Source organism: Mesoplodon bidens (genome assembly GCF_964165515.1).
Source record: "Mesoplodon bidens genome assembly, contig: HAP1_SCAFFOLD_157, whole genome shotgun sequence".
Lineage (NCBI taxonomy): Eukaryota > Metazoa > Chordata > Mammalia > Artiodactyla > Ziphiidae > Mesoplodon > Mesoplodon bidens.
This window is the reverse complement of record NW_027671774.1, coordinates 436,252-459,387: the sequence shown is the minus strand read 5'-3', so window position 1 is coordinate 459,387 and position 23,136 is coordinate 436,252. Positions and strand designations below refer to the sequence as shown.

At 46.2% G+C, this 23,136-nt stretch overlaps 1 protein-coding gene and 1 pseudogene across 2 annotated transcripts in view; one reads left to right on the top strand and one right to left on the bottom strand.

The window, feature by feature from the left end:
- Window positions 1-23,136, top strand: part of LOC308611089 (centrosomal protein of 78 kDa-like) — a 727,725-nt pseudogene that overhangs the window by 268,538 nt on the left and 436,051 nt on the right. The window lies entirely within an intron of this gene.
- Window positions 1-23,136, bottom strand: part of LOC308611085 (forkhead-associated domain-containing protein 1-like) — a gene marked incomplete at its 3' end in the record, with an annotated part of 88,243 nt that overhangs the window by 43,852 nt on the left and 21,255 nt on the right. The window contains exon 3 of the mRNA XM_081260013.1: window positions 8,166-8,436. Within this exon, the coding sequence (XP_081116139.1) occupies window positions 8,166-8,436 (271 nt within the window). The remainder of the gene's footprint in view (window positions 1-8,165; window positions 8,437-23,136) is intronic.

Sequence of the window (23,136 nt, the reverse complement as noted above, 5' to 3'; positions counted from 1 at the left end):
GTGTAGAAACGTTTGTAAAGATTTCTATAATTCTACGTGTGAGATCACTTGGGCCCAAGCAGCGTATTTTCAATTTCCAAGTGACTATGGTTTCTGGACAGTCACTGCACATTCTTATCTTCCTGTGAAGTGAGAAGCTGAACAAATTGTTTTCAGTGGTGATGGAACTTTCATGAGTCTTAACATCAATGATGGATGAAGCAGGCACTGTCATGTTTGTGGACATTCATCATCTATTCATTTTGCTTCTGCCTTTTTTATTTATGCATTTTAGAATCAAAGATTCCTGCCCCCCAGCCAGGTCTCAAACCTGTTTGTGGACCCCAGAACCTCTAGTGAACATAGCTGATGGCCTGTGGTGCCCAGAGAATGCACAGCCTTGCGTGTTGAATGAGCAGCCCTGGCCACAGTGTTCCCTGGGGCACGAGGAACACAAGGGCCTGGAACTTCAGCAGCTGCCCATTTTCTCTCCCTCCACCTCCCCAACTAGGTCCATGATTAGAAAACTTTTATTTGAAGCTCACTGCCCCCATCTGACTCTCTTGGATCCTGAGCAGCAAAGTCCTAACTGACTACAGCAGCAGTGCCTGATAGAGAAATAATGGGAGCTACAGAATGCAATTTTCAATTTTCTAGTAGTCGCATTAAAAAGGTAAAAAGAAGAGATGAATTTTTTAATGATCAATTTGATTTAACCCAATACATTAAAAAAAACATCATTTCAACACGTAATCGACAAAAAATATGGAGATATTTTATATTCTTTTTCTTCGAGGCATGAAGCCTTTGAAATCTGGGGTTTATTTTACACTGATTGTGTATCTCAATTTGGAAAGTGAATTTTCAGGAGGAAGACTTGATCTGTTTTCAGATTCCTCAAGAAATCGGCTCCCACTGGAGGAAGGTACTGCCTGGCCTGTGTCCCCAGGGAGGGCCACGGGGTCTGACCCTAAATGAGCCCCTGTCCAGTCTCAGCTTAGAGTTCTGGCATCTGATGCCATCTCTAGGGGTGACTCCGGCTGCCTCTGCGACCCTGTCGTGGCTGTCTTGAGGGACCCTTCCCCGCAAGATGATGGCCGGAGGGGGGACTTCATAAAACTTACAGAACAGGCTGATCGATGGGGTCCCTTTATTAGGGAAGGTGTGTTTACCGAAAGTCTTTGTAGGGCTAGAATTTGCTCTGAGACTTGCTTTCCTTACACCCAGGCAGGGAGGTGCGGGAGCAGTTACCCCTCACCTGCCGCAAACTTCTTTACCGGCTACTGTTATTTATCAGAAAGAACCTAAGGGCCATGTATGACCAAACCGGCTTAACTCTAGATGCTGGATCCTTCGGAGGTCCCAGTGGGGAGAAGCCCCAGGTAGGGTCGGGAGGGCTGGGGCGGTGGGAAGGCGGATATGGGGACGCAGGCACTTTAAGAATTTTCGGGCATGAGCTGTTGGCCAAAGGGCAGGGAAGTTACTTTAATATTTTAACAACCCCCAGCTGTCCTGGTGCGCTCCAATTATCACCAGTGTGCAGCAGGGGCAGTTTGTGTGCACCTTAACTGTGTCTTTCAGACATTGTAAGTTGTAAATAAAAGTTAAATAACAATCATGCTTAGGTAATAACTTAATTTTTAAATTTTAATATTTAAAATTTAAATATTAAAATTATTAAAATATTAAAATTTAAATATTAAAAAATTAAATATTTTAATATTTACTGAATGTTCGCTATGCACCTGGCGCTGTGCTCAGCACTTACATGCAGGATACGATTTCGTCTTCATAACAACCCGGTGAGATAGGCATTATTATTCCCATCTCCATTTTATACGTGAGAGGTATGAGGCACAGAGACGTCAAGTCATCTGCTCAAGGACACACAGCTGGTAAGTGGTAGAGTCAAGGGATGAACCTAAGTTTGTTGGATTCAGAGCCTATGCTTTTAACCACTATGCAGTCAATGTATTGAAGTGGGAAGATGTTTATGATATATTATTGAATTTTAAAAATCAGGTAGGGAATTCCTTGGCAGTCCAGTGGTTAGGATTCTGTGCTTCCACTGCAGGGGGCACAGGTTCCATCCCTGGCTGGGGAACAAAGATCCCGCAAGCTGAGCGGCACGGCCAAAAAAAGAAAAAAAAAGGTTACCTATGTTAGGTTCATATGATCCCATTATTGGGAAAAAAATATATATATATATATATGAATCAAGATGCTATTTTAATAAGTCACTCCACATATTTTCTTTTCTCAGTAATTCTTCCCCACCTCCCATGAGCTCTTGCCATTAAGATTTGGCCTTGGAGCTGATGTTTTATTGCCTTGTGGTAAAGGAAGGATGAGTATTATCTAAAACAGGGTGATTTTTCCCCCAGGCAAAATGACGTTTTGATTTTTGACAATGTCTGGAGACATTTTTGAGTACCACAGTTAGGGGTGGTGGTGGTGGTGGTGTTGCTACTGGTATCTCTGGTGGGTAGGAGTCAGGGATGCTGCTAAACTTTCTACAGTGGACAGGACAGATCCTACAACAAGGAGTTATCCGGCCGCACATGTCACTGTGCCAAGATTGAGAAACCCTGACCTGATCTGCAGTAAATAAATCCTTGGCTTTGGGTTTTCAAATAGAATTTTTCAAGTCTAAAGCAAGGTGACAGTCTAACAGTAAACCAATTTAATTGGAAGAGCCCAGCTTTGCTAAGAGAGGAAAGAGCTTTCTCGGAACCCTTAAAAAGAGGTGTTTTCTGTCAAGAGACAGCATGGAGGACTGGAGCACAGAGTTTTCTCTAAAGCGTGGAGTAGAGAGGCCCAGACACAAAGGAACTCCCCATGACACAGGAAGATGAAAGTCCTTTTCTGAGGATGGGGAGTGTGTCAGGGGAACGAGGGCAAACGTTTGGAAACATGAGACCTGGCTGAGAGGCTGAGGAGATAGAGCCCAGGTAGATGTGAGGGAATCTAAGCCATACGAATCATCCTTCATTTCTCCAGGGGGGATGCAAGTCTTTTAGAGAAGCCCCAAGTTCAACATGGCACTGGAGAAACCGGTGATTACAGTGGAAAAATTTAAATGGCGGAGTGAAAAAAAGAAAAGAAACAGCCCATGTGCCATGTGTCCAAAGGACGCATTAAAAAAACAACCCCCAAAACCCTGTATATATGTTCATAAAACAGAACATGATCCATACAACAAAATGAATGAATCTCAGAAATACTATGCTGAGTGAAAAAAGCCTTCCACAAAGGAACATGTACTACATGGTTCTGTGTACTTGAGATTCTAGAACAGGAATATCTAATCCATAGCGGGAAGAGAATTCAGAAGAGTGGGTGCCTCTGGGGCCTGGGGCTGGGAATTGACTGGGCAGGGACATGAGGGAACTTTCTGGGGTGATGGTAATGTTCTAAATCTTGATAGGAGTTTGGGTTACATAGGTGTACACGACCGTCAAAACTCAATGAGCACACTCAAGATCTACACCTTTCATGGTGTGGTAGCCAGTCTCCAAGATGGCCCCACTGATTCTTGTCTCCTGGTATTCAGACCCTTGCATCATCCTCTCCAATACTGGATGGACTTTATATTAGTTAGCTGGGGCTGCCATAACAAAACACCATAGGAGGTCTTAACAAAAGAAATTCATTTTCTCACAGTTCTGGAGGCTGGAAGTCCAAGATCAAGGTGTGGGCAGGGTTAGGCCTCTCTCCTTGGCTTGCAGACGGCCACCTTCCTGCTGTGTCCTCACATGCCCTTTTCTCTGTGCACGTGCATCCCTGGCGTCTCTCTCTCTCTTCTTACAAGGACACCAGCCCTTGGATTAGGGCCCACCCAATCATCTCATTTTAACTTACTCATCTATTTCAATACACTATCTCCAAATATGGTCACATTCTGCGATATTGGGATTGAGGCCTCAGCATATGCATTTTGGGGGAATGCAATTCAGTCCGTAACAAAGCTTCTCTATGTAACCAAGGATATTGCAGAAATGACACAGTTTGATTCCTGAGGTTAGATCCTAAAAGACATTGCAGCTTCTGCCTCACTCTCTAGGACCACTTGTCTGGAGGAGCTGGCAGCTTGAGGATGCTCAAGCAATGTATGGAGAGGTGCACTTAGTGAAGAACTGAGGCCTCTTACCAAAAGCCATGGGAGTGACCCATCCTGGAGGTGGGTCCTCCAGCCCCAGACAAGCCTCCAGAGGACCACAGCCCAGCCACCACCATGACTGCCACCTCATGGACAAGCCTGAGCAAGAATCCCCCAGCGAAGCCATTCCCAACTTCCTGACTCAGAGAAACTAGGAGATAATAAATGTTTACTGTTGTTTTAGGCCATTACATCCTGCAGTAATTTGTTATGCAACAATAAGTAGCAAATACAGGTTTGGGCACCAGGAGTGGTGCAAAATTTAACAAAAACCCTACAATGTGGAGTGGTTTGGGATGGAACAGTGGCCAGAAGCTGGAGGACTTTGGCCAAGAGTCTTTGAGAAAGCCTGAATAATCTTAGTAGAAGCCCGATGGCCTTTGAGAAGGAAGTGAGGGAAGGGTTCCAGGAAAGTGAGGAAAATGTTACTGGGGTTAAGGGATCCTTGTCAGGTGGTGGCAGAAGAGTTCCTAACACATTGCCTGTGGTCATGAGGAAGGTAGAAAATGTTTGTGATGAGGCTGAATGGTCTAGCTAGAGAGAGTCCCAGACAGAGTCTTGGAAGGTGCTGCCTGGTTACTTCTTGCTACTTATAGTGAAATGTGAGGGGGAGAGACAGTTAAAGGAAGGGCTGTTAAATCAGGGCAATGTTCTGGGCTTGAAAATTCCTTGCCTCTCCAGGTGGCAAATGAAATGTAAGAAACAGGTTCTGGGCAAAGATCAAATCAAGGGCACTCTCAAGAAAACACAGTCCAGAGAAGAAGCTGAGGGTGTGGTTGTAAAATCCTTTGTTAAGAATACAGATCCAGGGCAGTGTCCAAGAGAACCCTTCAGTCAAAGAACTGGGCTTCTAAGAAGCTTCTGTCCTTTGTCAGTCTTTGCAGAAGCCCATGGTGGAAGGGCTTGTGACAAAAAAGTCTGTGGGCGTGGTTTTTGCCTGATAGGATGAACCCCAATAAGAAGCACTGCCAACTCACACTGACAGAGACCCACAAAAGTCAAAGAAGCGTCTGGACCCCCAAGCTTCTACAGGCAGGAAGCAGGCTATAAAACTATGCAGCCACATCCATAGGACACCTTTCATAGGAAAGGGAGGACGACTCAGAAGGCGGAACTCACGGACCAGGGGCAGAGCCAAGAGCCCTGGAAAGTCATTTCTGGGCAAGAGTTGGACTGAAGCCCAGTCAAGGAACTGCCGATATTTTCCCAGCTGGACTTCAGAACTGCTTTGGGCCAGGGACTCCTGTGTGCTTCCTGTTTTTCTTCTTTTGGAACAAGAGGAGTGTATGTAGCAGTGATGCTATGTCTGTCCCACCAATATGTGCTGGGTGTGTGAGGGACAGACCCTTTGTTCAGAGGTCTTCAGATTTCTGGAAGTAGTACTTGATGAGCTGAACGTAACGTACTACACCCATGAGCCCCATCTGTACCTGGACTTGATTTAGACGAGATTCTGGAATTTGAGCCGATGCTGTTACTGGGGTGAGATTCTGGGGGGCCTCGGGAGAGAGGAGGAGGAGTGTGAATCATTGAGGACCCGAGGGCAGGCTGTGGTAGCCGGCCTCCAAGATGACTGCTGATAATCCCCGCCTCCTGGTCTTCAGGCCCGTGTGTAGTCTTCTCCCACACTGGAGGGTGATGCCCTGGGTAACCATCAGGATACTGCAACAATGACAGAGCATGACTTCTGAGGCTTAGTCACAAGAGATGTTGCCATTTCCATCTTGTCCTCCAGGATCACTTGCTCAGGAGGAGCAGCTGCCGTGTCATGAGAACGCTCGAGCCACTCTCTGGGGAGGCCCATGTGGTGAGGAACCGGGGCCTCCTGCTGACACCCATGTGAGCAGCCGTGTTCGAAGTGGATCCTCTGGCCCAGGTCAAGCCTTCAGATGACTGCAGCCTTACGAGGGACCCTGAGCCACAGCCGTCCTGCTAAGCTGCTGCCAAATTCCTGACCCCACAGAAACTGTATAGATGATAACACATGTTTGATTTTGCTTTAGGCTACTACGTTTGGGGAGAATTCGTTATGCATTCATGATAACTAATACACATTCTGTGTTCATTTTACATGAAGGAGACAAAAAATGTTGAGTTCTAGTTAATGGTATATGTGCTAAAACATTTAGGGGGAGGACTACAGATGTGTGCTATTTATTTTGAAATGCATCCAAAAAATAAGATGGATTAATGCAGGACAAGAAGGATGGGTAGACAGAAATGTAATAAAGAGTACAGCAAAGTGATAGCGGTAGAATTAGGAGGAGAGCTGTCTCTATAAAATTCTTTTTGCTTTGCTGTATGTTTGAAAGTTTTCACATTAAAATGCTGGTGGGGGGCTTCCCTGGTGGCGCAGTGTTTGAGAGTCTGCCTGCCAATGCAGGGGACACAGGTTCGAACCCTGGTCTGGGAAGATCCCACATGCCACGGAGCAGCTGGACCCGTGAGCCACAACTACTGAGCCTGCGCGGCTGGAACTTGTGCTCCGCAACAAGAGAGGCCGCGATGGTTAGAGGCCTGCGCACCGCGATGAAGAGTGGCCCCTGCTCGCCGCAGCTGGAGAAAGCCCTCGCACAGAAGTGAAGACCCAACACAGCCATAAATAAAGAAATAAATAAAATTAAATTAAAAAAAATGCTGGGGGTAAATGGCTGAGTAATTTCTTAACTTGGGTGGTTGGTACATGAGCGTTCCTTAGATGATGATGATGATGATGTAAACTGCAGAGATACCTTTCATTTGCTCCTTAGTCTGTTTATTTCAGAATAATAACTATTATTTGAATGGCTGAGGGAAGTGACTAGGTGAGTGGTCCTGAGTGAGACCAGGGAAGGGTGTGGAGGCATCGAGAGACCTGGGGACTCAGAGGGGTCTGGGGCTGGGACACAGAAAACAGAGAATGGGACCTTCACACCAGTGGCCACAGAAGAAACCTGGGAATCATGCCAGGGACTAAGTCGACCCAGCTACTCTGCCAGTAAGCCTGGCAAGGCCAAGAGGATGGTGACAGACAGGAAGTCTCCTCCCCAAGTGCCATGAGGCCTTCTGGGGGGGAGGGGGGGAGAAGGAAACCCTGATGGCTGTGTGTCCCCAAAGTGACCAGGCTGTGAGTGACAGTCACTGAGATAACCAGCCTTAAATTTGACCGAAAAGCGTTATTTTAGATTAGATTGAATACATAACCTCCAGAGAAATAATTTTCTCCATAAGCCTCAGTCTCCTCTTACCTGTAAAATGGTAATAAAATATTTAAAAACCTCCTAAGGCAAGAGGGATTTCAGTTACCAATATGTCTGTACATCTGAGTTGAAGTATATAAATTTAGATTCTGATACAAATTCATATATATTCATATATATGTACAAACACACACACACACACTCACCACAGAGGTACTGACGTGTGCAGATGGGCAGAGCACAGTCTTGGAGGAGTTTGTACCAAAAAGTCAACAGGGAGAATTCTGGTGATAAGGGTGACAGCTTATCTTTTACTGTTTTCTAACTTTCTGCTTATCCCAATTTTTTCACATTTGATTATGTTCTACTTCAGAACCAGAGAACATAAGCAAAAGCCAGAGGAAGACAAATATCATACCATATTGCTTATATGTGGAATCTAAAAAAAGGTACAAATGAACTTATCTACAAAACAGAGACAGAGTTACAGATGTAGAAAATAAACTTATGGTTACCGGGAATAAGAGGGGGGAGGGATAAATTGGAAGAGAGGGATTGACATACACAATACTATACATAAAAGAGATAACTAAGAAGGACCTACTGGATAGCACAGGGAACTCTCCTCAATACTCTGTAATGGTCTATATGGGAAAAGAATCTAAAAAAGAGTGGATACATGTATATGTTGAACAGATTCAGTGTGCTGCATACCTGAAACTAACACAACACTGTAAATCAACTGCACCTCAATAAAAATTTTTAAAAAAAGGGGAAAGCAGAAACTGAGACCCGTCCTCCTAGCAAAAGCCCCTCCCCAAAGCCGCCAAGGAAGCGCCCATGAGTACCTTGCCTGATGATGGGAACGCTGTGGGCGGCTCTGTCCACCTTGAAGGAGAACATCTTCTCGCTGGCACTCACGGGCCGCCTGTGGGAGGCTGGTGGGACCATGGGGGGCTCGGGGGACCCCTGCGACCAGCTCCTCTGCACTGGCGCTGTCCAGATGCCCGGGTAGAAGGGGGTCTGTGGTGGTGAGGGTGACTGGTTCAGTTCCTGGGTGGCCCAAGGTGGCTGTGGCCTTGGCCAAGGTGCTGGGCCCCTCACCCATGGGAAGGAGACCTGCAGGGGCAGACAAGAGGGTCAGGGGAGGTTACGAGCAGCTGGGGTGGTCTTCACCTTTCTGTCCCGGCGACATAATTGCTGCCCTAGATTTCGGCGTATAAGTCACTTCTCCCAAGAATCCCTCCCACACTCTCCCCAAATTTGGGATGGCGGTCCCCACCATGGGTCACCTTGCACACTATCGCACCACCATTTATTGGGTGCAGCCTTCGTGCCAGGCACCCAGTCAAGAGATTCACATGCATTACCTCATTTAATACCCCTGATGCTCTGTGATGAGCCCGAGGCTGAGCAAGACCTAGTGACTTTCCCAGGACCACAGATTTGGCAGTGAGCATCTGAGCTGGTACAACGCCACCTCTGAGCTCTGAGAGGCTGACAGCTTTTTGTCTACCTTGCTCAGCACCGTATCCTCAGCTCCTAGAATAAACCCTTGGCACATACACAGTAGGTCCTTAAATATTGGTTGAAAGAATGAATGAACACATCTCCGAGATTCAAGCCCAGCTCTCCAGGACACACACATCCACACTGTGTGTCTCCCTGGCACTCCCATTCCACCTCTTCCCCGAAGCCGAGAGCTCTGGGGTGGCAGGCACCCCAACTGGCTCGAAACCCAGCTGGCTCATTAGCCTGTGATCCTCAACATCTGCCACATCTGATTCTTGGCAGACGCTCCATAAGTATCTATCGAGGGAACCTTTTTTCATCTGACCCGGCGGAAGATGTCTCTATCTACTTTCATTAGAGAGCACATCAAAATCCATCTACACCAGGAGAAGCAAATGCTGAGAGGTGCTGACACCTGGCTTTTTCTTGGTTAATGCTGTTGTGGCCGTCCCTCCCTGTGCCTAGTGGTTAAACCGTGACATCGTGAATGCTACCATTTATTGTAATTACTCACCGATTTCTCGCGATAGCCCTGAAGGGGAGGAGCTCTCCTTATTCCTAGCTTACAAATGAGGCTTGGAGAGGTTAAGGACTTCACCAAGCTCAGGTGGTGGTGGAGAGGGTGGTGGGACTGGGGTTCTGGAAAGCTCTTTCCCTCTCTGTCTCTCTCTCCCTTCTCTGCCCCAACCCCACCCCCAGTCGCTTGGCAGAAAAAAACACACTTTTCAAGGAAGAAGCTAAGTTCAAAGGTTTGCCGCCTGTGGCGGTCACGTTTCTCTTTCTGCAGACTGCAGACACAGAATGAGAAACAGGACAGAATGCTTCCGAAATAGGAGCACTGGCAGACAGAACTTCCTATAGCTCCAGCTGGATTGTATTCAAGAGGAAGGTTCTCCACTCACTCAGGTTCCCAAACCAGTCTTTTAGCTACAGTCTTTCCCAGCCAAGTCAAGAATCTGGTGAATTCCCCTGAAGACTTTTTTGGAGTCAGGGAGAGCACTGTTCGGGAAAATCAAACTCCAATTGCCTGGCGACACCTGGCCCAGCATTTATGATGACACTGGCCCCGTTGAAACCTGTTTCAGGAACGGACTTGGCAGTGTTCCAGAACTCTGTTACCTTATGTGAAGATTCGAATTTCTCTCCACTGTGGGCACCTCGGTCTCCACCTAAGCTTTCTTCCTTTCTCTCCTTTCAGAAGCTGAGGTGTCCTGCTCCTGCCTTGCACTCACTTCTCCATCCATCCTATCCCTTCCCGTCCTCTCCTCTGGGGCTGTCTTGCCTCAATCATTCCTACAACCTTTCCTCATCGATTTAATAAAGATTTATCGAATGAAAGGGCTGAAGGTGGGAAGGGGGAAATTTGAATATGTTTTACCCCCGCCTGATAGAAAACAAATCGAGAGACCACGGGTAGTGTGGAGGAATTCCCTTTTGTGCTGGGATGCTCAGGTAGATGTGCCTCACTGCCCACTAACTGCCAGGGTGCTAAAGGGAGTGCTCATATCTCATGACTCAAGTGGTTCACTGCCGTAGTGGACAGGCCGCAACCCACCTGGCTCTTCTGGAAATTCCAGGAATCTCCCTCCCAATCTGTCGGCCCATTGCTGTGGGTGGGGCTAAGCAATCAACCAATCACACTCCCTGGACATACTGATTGGTTCAGTGGTGGGGCAAGTGATGCAATCAGAGCCAAGGAGACCCAAGAAGACTTGGCTGGACACCAGGATCTGGAGTGACCTGGTGGGACTTCAGAATGCAGCCAGCATGAGGGAGTGGAGCCCAGACATGGAGAGAGGGAAGCTGTTTATTCAGTGGTGTTAGTATAGTCACATTTCTGTGAGATGGATCTCCAGAACTTTTTCGTCTTGCAAAATGTAAACTCTATTAACCATTAGACAACAACTCCCCATTCCCTCCGCCACCCAGCCCGTGGTGACCAACATTCTGTCTCTATGAATTGGACTACTCTAAGTACCAAGTACCTCAAATAAGTGAAATCACATGGTACCTGTCTTTTTGTGACTGGCGTATTTCACTTAGCATAAGGCCTTCAAGGTTCATCCATGTTGTAACATGTCAGAATTTCCTTCTTTTATTTTATTATTTGTGTGTGTGTGTGGTAGGCGGGCCTCTCACTGCTGTGGCCTCTCTCGTTGTGGAGCACAGGCTCCGGACGCGCAGGCTCAGCGGCCATGGCTCACGGGCCTGGCCGCTCCGCGGCATGCGGGATCCTCCCGGACTGGGGCATGAACCCCTGTCCCCTGCATCGGCAGGCGGGCTCTCAACCACTGCGCCACCAGGGAAGCCCTTCCTTCATTTTTAAGGCTAAATAATATTCCACCATACAGTTTAGAGTGTATTTTTTTTTATCCATTAAGCGTCATGGGCACTTGGGTGGTTTCTACCTCATGGCTATTATAACTATGCTGCTGTGAACATGGTGGGGAAAATAAGGAAGCTGGTTTTGAGCACTGGCTGGGGTGCTACCCTGAAGTGCTCCATCCCTGAGGCTGGCTAGAGCTGGTTTCTGTCGCTTGCAGCACACAGAGCCCGAACGATAGGGCCCCTAGTGGGAAGGAGCCAAAGATGTATAAACGCAGCAGAGACTCCAAGCTCTTCGGGTTTAAAAATTTAAAAATAAAGGTTTTTTTTTTTTTTTTCTCTGAAGCATGTTGGTTGAGGGTAGCTTTAGTTGGATGGTTAAAGTTGGTTTTCTCTAGTTTCCCCGCTTGCTTTATCAAAGGGAAGGTCAAGGTTTTCTCAGAAATTGCTGCTGGCAACTACAACGATACAGGCAGGGAGAAAAGCAAACATAAGAAGAAGACTCACATTAAAAGCTAGCTCTGGGCTGTACAGGAAGCATGGGGTCAAGGTCAGTTATCAACAAGTTTGTTTTTATTATTTATTTATTTTAGATTTAATTCTATTTATTTTTGTCTGTGTTGGGTTTTCGTTGCTACGTGCAGGTTTTCTTTAGTTGCGGCGAGCGGGGGGCTACTCTTGTTGTGGTGCGCAGGCTTCTCCTTGTGGTGGCTTCTCTTGTTTCGGAGTGTGGGCTCTAGGCGCATGGGCTGCAGTAGCTGGGGCACATGGGCTCAGCAGTTGTGGCACGTGGGCTCTAGAGCGCAGGCTCAGTAGTTGTGGCGCATGGGCTTAGTTCCTCCACGACATATGGGATCTTCCCAGACCAGGGCTCGAACCTGTGTCCCCTGCACTGGCAGGTGGATTCTTATCCACTGTGTCACCAGGGAAGTCTTCAAGTCTGTTTTTAGAAACTTTAGTTTAAAAATACATGCTAATGCCTTTTCTCTTTCTTTGTGTCTGTTCTCTGACCATATGGTATGTTGCCATGGTTGGGTTTTTTGTTTTGTTTTTGAGGTAGCATATGTGATACTCCTGATTTCTTTTCCATACTACCTTTAAAATAGCAGGTTGGGGCTTCCCTGGTGGTGCAGTGGTTGAGAGTCCGCCTGCCGATGTAGGGAACACGGGTTCGTGCCCTGGTCCGGGAAGATCCCACATGCCACAGAGCGGCTAGGCTCGTGAGACATGGCCGCTGAACCTGCGTGTCTGGAGCCTGTGCTCCGCAACGGGAGAGGCCACAACAGTGAGAGGCCCGTGTACCGAAAAAAAAAAAAAAGCAGGTTGTCAACCACCTGGATTAACCATGACCACATCCACGGCTGAATTTATATTAGCTTTAATAAACACAGGTCAATGATTTACTCAAGAAATCACTATCCATTTTTTTTCAGATTATCTATTTGTTCTTTGTGTTATTTCCCCAATATCTGCTTCTAACCCTGAAAAGAGTGTAAGTTGAATGGGACACCCTAAAAAAAATTCGAAGTAGTTTGCACATCGAGTGCCTACAGTACACATGAATTCTGCCAGGAAGCCCTGGAGCCTGCAGAGAAGGTGGAAACTTAGACCTTGCCCTTGGAGAGCTTGTTATGTGCTCTGCCATTTGTAAGTAATTGTGGACAATACAATGACTATGAGCCACTGTGTAGAGAAGCCACAGATGTGCCACAGACTGTGCTGGGCACTTAATGCATGTGGTCTCATCTGATCTCCAGAATAATCTTGCAGGAGGCATTTTACCCCTCATTGTGTGGATTAAGAAACTGAAGCTCAGAGAGGTTAAATGACTTGCCCAACGTCTCACGGCCAGGAAGTGGTGACACAATTTGACTCCAATACCTGTGCTCTTAGGACTTCTAGGTTACTCAAAGTCATGATTTATTACTTGCTTTCCATACTCACAAACGGATCTTAGACGACTGGTTAGTGAATGATAGGATATTTTCCAAGTTAAAAAAAGGAAATGAACATTAGATGGTGTGAAAAAACACAAGACATCGCATGGGCTACTTAGAAATGGGATTTTCTAGGAACACTGACAACTGTCTTATGGAAGTGTTATTCTTTCTGGTACATGCCACGCCCTGGAAGCAGCTCAGAGGACCCCAGCCTCCATCCGGGAAGACCTGTGGTATGTTCACTGCTGTACCAGAGGAGTGCTGGGGCCTGCTGGTACCCGCCCACGAGAACTGATTGTTAAATGTCCAGGAATTTTGCCAACTGGTTGAGAAACACAGCCATTAATAAGAATTAACTTACATAAATTTACAATTAAATTATATCAGAAACAATTGGTATACAAACTTAAAAGTCACCCCTTCCTAATTATTTTACTCTATTTTATTATTACCTATGCTCTTGAGGTTATTTCACTCTACTATATGTTTCTGTTGGAAATGTTACATAGTAATGTGTTACCACACCTCTCTTTCCTTCTCTGTATTCAGGGATGCGTCATTGGGAGCTTGAAATTGACCGTGGAGTGCATATTACACCATAGAAATCAGGAAATGTTATAAATGAGGGCTTGGTTTTTAAAAAGTTTTATAAATAGGTTTAATAATGGTGGTTCATGTAGAGCTTGATTTTGTTTGTTTGTTTGTTTTGTTGATTGCCTAGACTTAAGACAGTAACGGAGAAAATGTTAACAATGCAGATTATACAAAAGCATGTTGTGTCTTAGCCGTTATGTTATGAATAGAGCAAAAAATTGGGGAAACGTTCTTCGAGTATTTAAAAATTATTATCTGATGCAGCAACAAAGTCACTCATGTCACTGATGAACATGTGAAGTTCTAACGTCTTTCTTTTTTCACTTGTATTATTCATAAATCCAAAATATCCAAAAATACCCATCAGTGCTCAGGTTGGGAACTCTCTCATTCGTCAACTGCAATGAGAAATTGGCTATGGATACAAGAGTTCACCTAAAGTCAATGAAAGCATTCTGTGAGACTCAGCTGGCTATATAGAATTTACAAGAAAGAGTACTGTATATTTTGTTACATGGATAGACTGTGCTACACATTCTTTATATCAGTAAACCTTATGCTATGCATCCATGTACTTTACTTTTCCCAGAGAGCTGGTCATTAAATATTTACCAGCCAATTGCTGGCTGTGCTGGCACCCAGCAGAGTGCCTGCTACTCATGGTAGATGTTCGCTGACTGAGCTGAACAGTTGGCAAATGGAGTGTAAATAAAAAGCACTTTGATTCTGGGGCTGGGATGGGGAAAACACATGCTAAGCCTGGTGCATCTTGTAACAGCAGAGAGTAAGCAAGTGCCCAAAACAAAAAGGTGGGGAGATGCTCAAGGACACAGCAAGCAATCTGAAAGAGCTCCCAGTGGCCAAGGCTGGAAGAATTTGAGCGAAGAAATATTTAATGAGTATTGGATTATAATTCAAAGTGTAAAATCAGTATACATGGATCCATACTGACATAGATACATTAGTGAGTAAATCCATAAAGGAGGGAGAAGAGACCGGCTTCCTTACAGAAGAATTTAACATACATAGATGTGGAGCTTAATTCCCATGGTCTGGAAGGGCCTGGGGGGTAGGGGTGATGGTGGCGAGCAGGGACACTGACCGCAGCATGGAGGAGCCATGGACCTGGAAAGACAGAATGGAGACTAGAAAACATGGCCAGTAGATCTCAGAAGCCAGGAGAGGGTGCTACTTGGTGCCAGGACAAATGGCCTTTATCTCAACAGCTACCGGGGTGTCACCGTAACTCAGAGACGGGTAATAATTCTATGTCCCCAAGAAAAGGGTAAATCATGTACGGGGCTTCAGTGTGAGAAATCAGGGTTATACATTTAGAACACAGAATCGCCAAGTTATACATTATTTTTAGGTTTTGGAACTTAAAAGAATTAAGTCCCTTTGAGCTGTTCAGAAAAGCCATTCGTTTGGGGTTTTCCCAGCTGTGTTAAAGGAGATCTGGCCCATCTAATTTTCCCATTTTCTTGTAAATCTTCAATCTTACGGTTTTTCCTTTCCTTTCAAGTTCTAATCAGCTTCCTGGTCAGTCCATAAAATGGGAAATAGAATCTAATGAGAAAACAGCCGGATTTTTGCAAATAGCTTTTGCTACCCCTAGACTTGGCCTGCTTCAATTGGGTCTTGCCAGATAGAGAGACGGAATGAATGAATGAATGAATGATCATCAACTAAGTTCAGAGAAGGAACAACGTGGTTCTGATTTGGTAACAAAGGGTGTGGTCTGCCAGAGGAAGCAGGACGCGGCCCGGTTCCTGACCGAGTCTGGGTTCTGTCTCAGCAGGATGCTAAGGGTTCAGCCCGCGCTCCCGTCTCCACCTCCCCCGATGTCATCTGCATCGCCTGTAGACATCTGGTGACAACACAGCCTCAGGGGTCCTTTTGTGTGAGTTTCTGCTGCAGAGGCCGAGCCTGAGGCTGTCTGCTGCCCCGTGCCCTCCACTTCACTGGTCTCGGGAAATCGCCTTTGATATGAAACACCCAGCCTCAGGAGTTCTCATCACATAAGTAAGTCCCCACGGGACCTGTAAGAGCACAGGGTAGAGGAAATCCTACAAGGTTAGGTAGGAGATGACAAAGCTTGACCAGAAAGAGGCTTTGTTCTGAAGGACACCATACTCTCTGGTCATTCACTCAGTTGCCGGCTTCTCAACCCCCGGTACAGTAAAGCCACATCCTCCTCAACAACGGGCCCAATTCAGAGGTCCCAGGAACGTGGAAACACCACCCTTCTTGGGGATGGACAACTAAGGCCCAGACTCTGAGCTTCTCATCACACCAGTTCACCACAGGAGAGAAATGAGCAACTCTGCTTCCTTGGAGACTGGCCTGGGACTTTTCCAATGGAAAAGTGGATTATTCATCATTTTCCTCCCCCCAGATCCCTAGTGGCAAATCCCGTTAGGAAGGCTCCACTTAGGCAATAGGAATGCTTCCTAATGTCATGGACATCTTCTTTGTTTTTGCCTCCCCCGCATCCATTTCTTCCATCTTCTGGATGGGCACCTTAATTTTTTTGCAGGGAAGACACCCTTTCCCTGACAATCCTGAGTCCATAGAACTCTGACCCTTCCACCCCAGGGGTGAGACCATAACCCAGGTCTGGCCAATCAGAGCATTCCTGGCCCCTGGCCTCAGTGATTGGTTCAGGGGAAGCCACGTGATCCAAGCCACTGTCAATGAAGATGCTGGCTCTATCCCTGGAACTGCTACTTTGTAGGGTGCTGGGGCTGCTGGTGGCCACTTTCCTACAGGTGAGGCAAGAGTCTGTCTGAGATTGGGAAGCTAACAGGGAAGAAAGAGTCAGATTCCTGACCATGATTTGGGCGCCTGGATCCAGCTGGGCCTAAGCTGCAGCTTTTGGCCTTTTCAGTTCCATGAGCTTTTTTTTTTTTTTTTTTTTGCCTAGGCTAGTTTTAGTTGGTTTTATGACACTTGCAAACAATCAAATTTCCTGGACAGTATGCTTACTGAGACTTTAGCATAAGCATCACTATGTACTCAGAGTGAAAGTTGTTTTAAAGGTTATGACATGCTCAAATAAAACCCACCAGACTGTCATCATGCACCAAGTTTACCTTTCAACTTATAAAAGTAAAGCAGCATCTCCAAAGAAGAATGATTTAAGACCAAGGAATCAATCATAAGACAAGTAGTAAAACGCTGCTTAGAGAAACTTAGATAGATAAATAGTCCTCTAGCTACAGCAGGCTTCAGACTACAAACCCCAAATTTCTGCTTCAAAAGTGACTCAGGGAAGACATTCCATAGTTTCATTTATTTCGTTTTTTGGCCTCGCCGTGCACTTGTGGGATCTTAGTTACCTGACCGGGAATTGAACCCAGGCCCTCAGCAGTGAGAGCACTGAGAGCACTGAGTCCTAACCACTGGACCACCAGGGAATTCCCAACAGTCCACAGTTTTAAAAGAAAACTTTCCAGTTGAAGAAACAGGTAAAATTTATAATATGCATCTGTTGTATATATAATATGTTAATGTCTAGGACATTTATCAGATCCATGTCAATGTAATTATATTATTACTATATTTGCAAATGCATATATATGTGTATGTATATTTAGAACCACATATTTCCAGCTCTTTTTTAAAGAGGTATTGAAAAGCCTGTTCAAAATTTAGTTTTCCAGCTTGTCTGTTTTTTCTTATTCCTCAGTAAACTTAAGCAATTAACCAGCACATTTCCTGGCACACAGTAAGGCTCAATCTGAGTGAGTTCTTTCTCCCCAGCTCCCCCCTCTATTTTAAGTTCTTCTTTTAGAAACCAAGTCAAATGAAAGAGGCAGGACTGCATAGTGTTACAGGCAGAGGCTGGTCAACGTTTTCTGTAGAGCCAGACAGTAAGCATTTCCAGCCCTGTGGGCCATAGGATCTGCCCAGCTTACTCTGCCATTGTAGCCGACAACACAGGCAATACTGAAATGAATGGGATGGCTGTGTTCCCAGGAAACTTTACAGAAACAGGCGATGGACCGCACTTGGCCCTGGGCCATAACGTGCCGACCTCAGGTTAAGACCTTGGGATCCGGCATCACACAGACTCTGGTGCGGCTCCCGGCTCTGCTCCGTCTCTGGGACCCTGACGAGTGTGTCATTTCTGTGCCTTGTCTGTAAGACACAGGGATACCATCAGCCATTTCTTAGTCTGTGAGAAGTGGGTGAGACAGTGCACGTGAAATGCTGGGAACACGTCCTGGTCCATAATAAATGAGCATAAAACATTAGCCACCAGGTGTGATCACCATCGTCAAAAAAGGAGAAGAAAGGGCGCAACTGAATTTGTCCAGGAACGGCAGCAATATCCCTGGTAAAGAGTTAGTGGGTAGACTTCCCTGGGGGCTCAGTGGTTAAGAATCCGCCTGCCAATGCAGGGGACAGGGATTCAAGCCCTGGTCCAGGAAGATCCCACATGCCGCGGAGCAACTAAGCCCATGGGCCACAACTACTGAGCCTGTGCTCTAGAGCCCGCGAGCCACAACTACTGAGCCCGCGTGCCACAACTACTGAAGCCCACACACCTAGAGCCCATGCTCCGCAACAAGAGAAGCCACCGCAAAGAGAAACTCGCGCACTGCAAAGAAGGGTAGCCCCCGCTCGCCGCAACTAGAGAAAGCCCGCACGCATCAACGAAGACCCAACGCAGCCAAAAATAAATAAATAAAATAAATAAAATAATTAAAGAAAAAACAGTTAGTGGAGCCAGGGACTTCCCTGGCCGTCCAGTGGTTAAGACTCCACGCTTCCAATGCAGGGGGTGCAGGTTTGATCCCCGGTTGAGGAACTAAGATCCTGCATTGGTGTAGCCAAAAAAAAAGTTAGTGGAGCCAAACAAGCAAGGAAGCCAGATAACTGAAAATGCAGTTTCTCCTATTATCAGTGGCTTTCGTTTTTACCCACATAATGAATCATCCCCTGTCAGCGTGTGAAATTGCAGGTTGGACTGGGAATTGCAAGACCTTCCTTAACCGCTGGGCAGTGAAGGACCTGCCTCGGCTCTCACGGCCCCACGATGCTTCGTGCTACTAGGAAAAGGCTCCAAGGGACTCAGGAGAGCCGGCTTTTAATCCTGCCTCTGGATCTATATGATTGATGCCTAACCTTGGGGAAGTCACTGAAACTCTCTGAGCCTCAGTTTATGCCATGATAGGGGTGGTCCCAGGGATCTCTATAACAACAACTGAAGGGGGAAAGGGGACCTGGGATTAATGAGTAGCTCCTTGGCAGAAATTGGAAATTGAAGCTCAGAAAGGTAAAGCTAGTTGCAGCTGGCATTTCAACTTGGGTCCATCCAACTCCAAAGCCCTTGCTTTCTCGATTGTGTTCTGCAGAGCTTCCCCATTAAAGCAGCAAGGAATATTGGCCGACAGAGGGCGCTCTTCTCGCAAGACAGGACGTCATGACATTGCAGGGACAGAAGACAGTATCCAGGAGCCACGTGGGAGAGTCTGGCTGGACTGGGAACAGGGCAGAGCAGGCTACAGGGAAGGCCAGACACAGGCAGTCATGGGGATGGGGCTGCCGACAAGGAGCTGTCAACCCCCTCATGGAACAACTCGGCACGTCATTTGTGGCGCCTGGCTTCCTTTTTCATTCTGGCCATTTCCATCACTTTTGCCATATTTCAGAACAGAGAAAGACATGATTGATACATACGGGTGACGTGGGTTTCCTTACTCAGCTGCCTTGTAAGAACGGCGCCACTGTGACTAGCACAGCTTGTTTCCAACCTCCTTTCCCAGAGCTCAGAAAGCACGAGTAAAGGCAACAACCAACAAAACCCACAACACGGCAGCACACCTGACTCTGGGACTTCAATTTCCCACGCCTGGTGCCAAGACTCTATGGGATTAATCAACGGTTGCTTCAGGGCATTGCAGATGGCCCTGCGGGTTATGTCCTGCACAACTTCAGTGGGCGCCATCCACATGGACTACGTTGTGAATGGTGACCCTGGAGCTGTGCAATATGGCAGCCCTAGGTTATACTTTGATGAGAGAGCTATAATTTACACAGTATGGTCCTGGGGGCTTCCCTGGTGGCGCAGTGGTTGAGAGTCCACCTGCCGATGCAGGGGACACGGGTTTGGGCCCCGGTCCGGGAAGATCCCACATGCCACGGAGCGGCTGGGCCTGTGAGCCATGGCCGCTGAGCCTGCACGTCCGGAGCCTGTGCTCTGCAACGGGAGAGGCCACAACAGTGAGAGGCCCGCGACCACAAAAAAAAAAAAAGGATGGTCCTGGGCACAACCTGGCTGCCAATGCACTTTGTCAAACAAGAGTTTTTCTTTATATTTTTCCATCTTGTATGTTATTCTATGGGTAATTTATCTGCAAATGTATTTATCTGCTAGCGGGGGCAGGTCTTGGGAGGTTTCCCTGTCCATAAGGACACTTACAAAGGAGGCATCTTGGCTGCTCCATGCTGGTTTGCTTGACTCTAAAGCTGAGGGTTATCATGTGCTTATTAGGTGCCAGACGCTGGACTAAGCAATTTACGCACTTTGCCCACTTAATACCACAGTCACTCAAGGTGGTAGGAACTATTGTTACAGGAGTGGGGACCGAGGCCCTGAGAGGTAGATGATTTGTGCACGTCCAGTATAAAAGCCGGTCAAGAGCAGGGCTGGGACGGCGCTGGAGTCAGCCTGACCTCAGGGCACGTGCTCTAACCACTGAGACATCTGCAAACACATCTGGATTCCTAACCGCCCCGCACCTCCCCCGCCTCCCCCAATAAAATGCCGTCACACCCTCCTCTATTGGTTAGGGTCACCACAAAGCCTGAAATAAATGCTTTCATTTGGGAACTCTTTGTCGGGAGAAGAACAGTTCTCATCATACTGAATCTGTATGATATCAGGGCAGTCCTCCGTGGAAACTCCATCCAAGGAGGAAACACAGCGCCCTCACCAGGGACCCCAAAATCAATTGGAAACAAGAATAGGCCGGAAGCAAGACGGCCACGAATTTTTTAGAAAAACTGGGCTTCAAAATATTTGATGAGAGATGCTCTTCAATACCTCTCCCTTTTCCCCTCTTCCTTTCTCTTCTTTTAAATAGCCAGCAGCTTGGGGTCATCAGGAAGTGGAATTTGTAGGAAGGTGTCAGTCAGTCCACAGGCTGCCCTCACACGGACGCTGCAAAGGACCCCTCCATGAATATGAGCATCATGGATGGAAGCTCCTCAAGCTGGGGACGCCCCGGCAGAGAGCACTTTTGAGAAGATGGGGCTGTGGAGAGTCCTGCAAAGTGCCCTGGGCACAGGCCAGGGGAACGCTTGTGCAGCTGCCTGCAGTCAACTGAGGAATGAAGCAAGGTGCAAGTGCGTGTAGGAATAAGAATTGAAAAAATCCGTGCATATTCGAGTGACCGTGAGAGTATGCTTTCCTCGGTGTGAAAACCAGTCAAGGCTACTGCTCCAGCTAGCATCAGACTAAATGGTTTTCTCCCCTCCTTTTTCCGCAAGTGGGGATAGTGTTTAATTTGCACTGACTAGCTGTGTGGCCCTGGGGAAATTACTTAACCTCTCTAAGTTTCGGATTCCTTGTCTGTCAAATGGGGATCATGGGAGAACCCATCTCATAGGTTGCTATGAGCGTGAAATAAGGGAGAGCAGGTGAATTGCTTAGCACAGTGCTGTTCACGTCAGTGATTCCTCCTGCTGCTCTCCTGGTTTCTCTTCTTACAAAGCATCTTCTTCCGTCTTATCTACTCAAGGTTAGAGGTCGTCATCACTTTTTCCCACAATTATATAAGAAGTACCTTGTAAAATAAAGTCCCCATTCCATAGTTGTACACCCGTGTGCATAACAAACTTACTCAAAATGGCCAAAAGGTGGAAGCAACCCAAGTGGCCATGGATGGATGAACAGGTAAACAAAATGTGGTGAATCCATACAATGAAATATTCAACTGGAATGAACCATGAGGATATCATACTAAGTGAAATAAGATGGTCACAAAAGGACAAACAATGTAAGATACCATTTATATGAGGAACCTAGAATAGTCCAATTCACAGACACAGAATGCATGGTGGGAGGGGAGGAAGGAAGCAGGGGGTTTGATGTGATGGGCATAGAGTTTCAGTTTGGGAAGATGAACAAAGTTCTGAAGATGGATGGGGGTGATGGCTGCACAACAGTGTGAATAGATTTAATGCCACTGTGAACTGTACACTGAAACATGGTTAAGATGGTAAATTTTATGTGTATTTTACCATAATTTTGAAAATTAAAAGTTAAAAACAAACCCCAAAATGAAATACCTCCAAGGTTTCTCCGAGGTTTGGGGTGATAGAAATGGAGGAAAATGTTCTGAGAGCAGGTTGTGGTGATGGCTGCACAACTCCATCAATATATTCAAATTGATTGAATTGGACACAAAATGGGTGAAGTTTCTGTTATGTAAATTGTACTTCAGTGAAGCTGTTAAGAGCAAGCAAGCAAACAAACACATGCTGTGATCCGGAGGAAACTTTGGAGGATGAAGGAGCTGTTCACTGTCTTGATTGTGGCTATGGTTTCACAGGTGTACCCATATGTAAAAGCCCATCCACTTACAGACTTTAAACATGTGCTGTTTATTGCATGTCAATTATATCTTAATAAAGCTGTGTTTTAAAAAGGCAGAAGAGTATTCCATATATAACGAACTCCTTATAATATATTAAACTCCTTAGAATATATTAAACAATATAATTTATTAAACAATGCCCCCTTTGGATGGAAATTTAGGTTTCAAATTTTATGCCCCTATAAATAATAGTTCAATAAATATCTTTGTAGGAAAAAAGAAGAAAAAAATGCAGATATTGTTTGCTGCTCCCCCTCTTCTTCTCCCCACGGGCAAGCCACAAAGTCAGAATTTCCCAGGGAGGGGGCCTGGGAACCTGTAATTTGACTGAACATTCCTGAAAAATTCTTGGAATCAGACATGTTGGGGCACATTGAATCAAACTTCATGAACTTGGATTTTCAGGCTTGGGAGTGTGAAATCCCCTTTTCTTTGATCCCTAAAAAATTCTGTAAGTGTTCCATACAAATGATTCTAAATTTCGGTTTCCCTCCTATTGGCGGTGCATCAGAATCATCAGGGAGCTTGTGAGAATGCATATTCCCAGGCCCTACTCCCAGGGAGGATGTGTATGGTTGCCAGATTTCGCATAAATAAAGAAATGAATAAATCAATGTATAATAAACTATAGGGTGTCCGTTAAATCTGAATTTCAGATAAACACCAAATAATTTTTTTAGCATATGTGGTTCCTTGCAATAGTTGGGCCACACCTGTACATAACAATTATTTGTTGCTTATCTGAAATTCAGATTTAACTGGGTGTCCTGTATTTCATCTGGGAATCCTAAGTATGAGTCCTCAGGCCTGGGGTGAAGCCCAGATCTGCACTGTTGGTCTGC